The sequence below is a fragment of the Zeus faber genome (assembly GCF_960531495.2).
Source record: "Zeus faber genome assembly, chromosome: 2".
NCBI classification, from domain to species: domain Eukaryota; kingdom Metazoa; phylum Chordata; class Actinopteri; order Zeiformes; family Zeidae; genus Zeus; species Zeus faber.
The window spans coordinates 23401509-23404008 of record NC_137189.1 but is presented as its reverse complement, the minus strand read 5'-3'; the positions used below and the strand labels follow the sequence as shown (position 1 = coordinate 23404008).

The following is a 2500-nucleotide window of genomic DNA, read 5'->3' as shown; positions in this document are numbered from 1 at the left end:
TTATTTTTTTTTAATCAATACAGACTATCTGTGCGGCGTCGGAATGGCCCTGATAAGAGTGGTATATTGTATGATGGACTGTATTCCAACCAAAAGCATTTCACTTCTCTGAATGTTCGCCATGTAGTTGTAGGAATGTCTCTTTTTTCTCTTTATTTTTGGACAACAGAAGAATTTTCGAACGAAAACATTCCAGTAGACGACTTAAGGTACAATTTTCAAATCCTAACTGTGGTTTACAATGGTGTGTTTCAGTGCAAGCCTCAGCTTTTTGTGTCTTTGTTTTGTCAAGGGTTTAAATGTGTATCAAGATTAGATCGATTAAAATTTATTAATATCACATGTATTTTGGGTCTGTAAATAGTTTTACATCGCGGTATGTTTGCGGACACCCCTGTAAAAAGATGCAATTCAAAATGTACATGCTGCTAATAAATATTGTGCTGTTGACTGCGCTGTGGCTGTTGACCCTATGTGCATATATTTATATGTATGTGTCTTATAAGAAAATAGACGCTTCTCAAGTTTTTAATGGGTACTTTACAGGGGCAGCTGGCATGAGCATGGGGGGCAACGTGCAACAAATGCAACCCCCGTGGATTAGAACACGCTCCAAGTTTTGATCGGGTCGAGAGACGGCAGAAAGCGATGCTGCCTTCCATGGGAACTCGGAAAACTGTAATACGTGTCGGTAGCCCCCGAGTTGACATAACATCAAATCTACAGAAGGGTTCAAAATGACGTTATATGTGTTGAAATTAATAATAATATATAATACATCATATATAATATATACAAAAGGAATGTGGTCCACCCCCTAAAACAAAGCAGTCCAGAACTGTGCCTGGGGCTCAATTTTTTAATACATCAGTGGCCTGGATATTTAACCTGAGCAGCCACGGGGAGGTGCCAGAGATGCTGTAGTAATACACTTATTTAAAAACGCATTATTATTATTTTTGTTTTTATTGAAATTATCATTGTGATTATTATTATACAAGACGAAGCAACAATTGAATACAAGACCAAAAACCTTGTCTCCCGTTCGGTGGCTTTCACCTGAGAAGTTACAAGTGGCGTGGCCCAAACTTGTGTGAGGAGTGTGGCGTCCGCTACAAGGCGACGGATGTAGTCGCGGAGGGGGGTGGAAAACTCCTCTCACATCCACACACACACTAATTGCCGTCTGCATTGGTTAAGCACAAATCCCATGGGGGGGGGGAGTGGAGGGGGTTAATGCACTTAATGACAATGGGCTGTCAAACTAAGTGATTCTGCTCCAGTGGGCCCTGACCACCCCCCCCCCCCACCACCACCACCACCCCCATCACACACATTCCAGCCCTTGCAAAGTGTGGAAAAATGAATTTGGCAAAAAACATGAGAAGAAGAAAGAGAAGAATGATAATAACACAAGCGGCAAAACTTTTAGAGCCAACAAGGAGAGAGAGTTTGCTTTTACAGCAACGTTTACAGTTTTCTATTTCATGTTAGGCTACCGTCACATATCTCTATATATATTATATTTGTAAATTTCAAATCTTGATGTCTTTATAAAAATAAATATAAATATAAATATATATATATATATATAATTGATATGTATATATTTTTTCTACGTATTTCTAACTGCAACATTGATTTTTTTTTTGTTTCTGTTTTAAATGTCATGCTGTCTTTACTTATATATTTACCCGCGCTGCAACACTTTCATTTGTACATTCGTGTGCGTTAGATGGAGGTTACACGCAGTATATTCCTCAATATTATTATTATTTTTATTTTTTTTTGCATTCGCTTGGGAAAGAGAGAGAGAATCCCACTAAACAATTTGATCATCCGACTATAAGCTACCAAAGACTAACAGCCACAGGGGTCAGTGCGTCTGGGGATCACGACCCCATTTACTTCTGTGCGTGTGTGCGCACGTTGGGGGGGGGGGGGGGCGGGGTTTATCCCTGCGCGGACCAACCACACGCCGGGGTTGAATCTCCTGAGCCAATGAGAGGCCGCCCCAGCGCCCCCCCTCGGCCGCATAATATTTAATGTGCGCCTGGATAATGAGCGCGAGAGAAAGACTTTTTTTTTGGGGAGGAAAAGTTGTCCCCTCTCGCTTCACTCGCAGGGTCTTTGCCTTTTCCCGAGCTTCACCATGGTCGACGCCTTCTGTGCCACCTGGAAGTTAGTCGACAGCGACAATTTCGACGAATACATGAAGGCCCTCGGTGAGTCCCGTCTCTTTTTTTAGTTGTTTTTTTTTACTGATAATTCATCTTTTTTTTCTCTCTCTCTCTCGCTCTGACAATTCATCTAAATTACGGTTCATCTTTTTTTTTCTCCTCCTATCGTCCAATCATTATTCTTATTCTCCCCCTCTGATAATGTTCCCTCATTCCCTCTTTCCTTCAGGTGTGGGCTTTGCCACCCGGCAGGTGGGCAACGTGACCAAGCCCACGGTGATCATCGGCCAGGAGGGGGACAAGGTGGTGATCAAGACCCA

The 2500-nt window shown here is 42.1% G+C and overlaps 1 protein-coding gene across 1 annotated transcript in view; it reads left to right on the top strand.

The window, feature by feature from the left end:
- Nucleotides 1–2094: 2094 nt before the first annotated feature.
- Nucleotides 2095–2500, top strand: part of fabp7b (fatty acid binding protein 7, brain, b) — a 1975-nt gene continuing 1569 nt past the window's right edge. The window contains exons 1-2 of the mRNA XM_080024025.1: nucleotides 2095–2225; nucleotides 2410–2500. The exon at nucleotides 2410–2500 is cut by the window's right edge and continues 82 nt beyond it. Of these exons, the coding sequence (XP_079880151.1) occupies nucleotides 2153–2225; nucleotides 2410–2500 (164 nt within the window). The 5' untranslated portion in view covers nucleotides 2095–2152. The remainder of the gene's footprint in view (nucleotides 2226–2409) is intronic.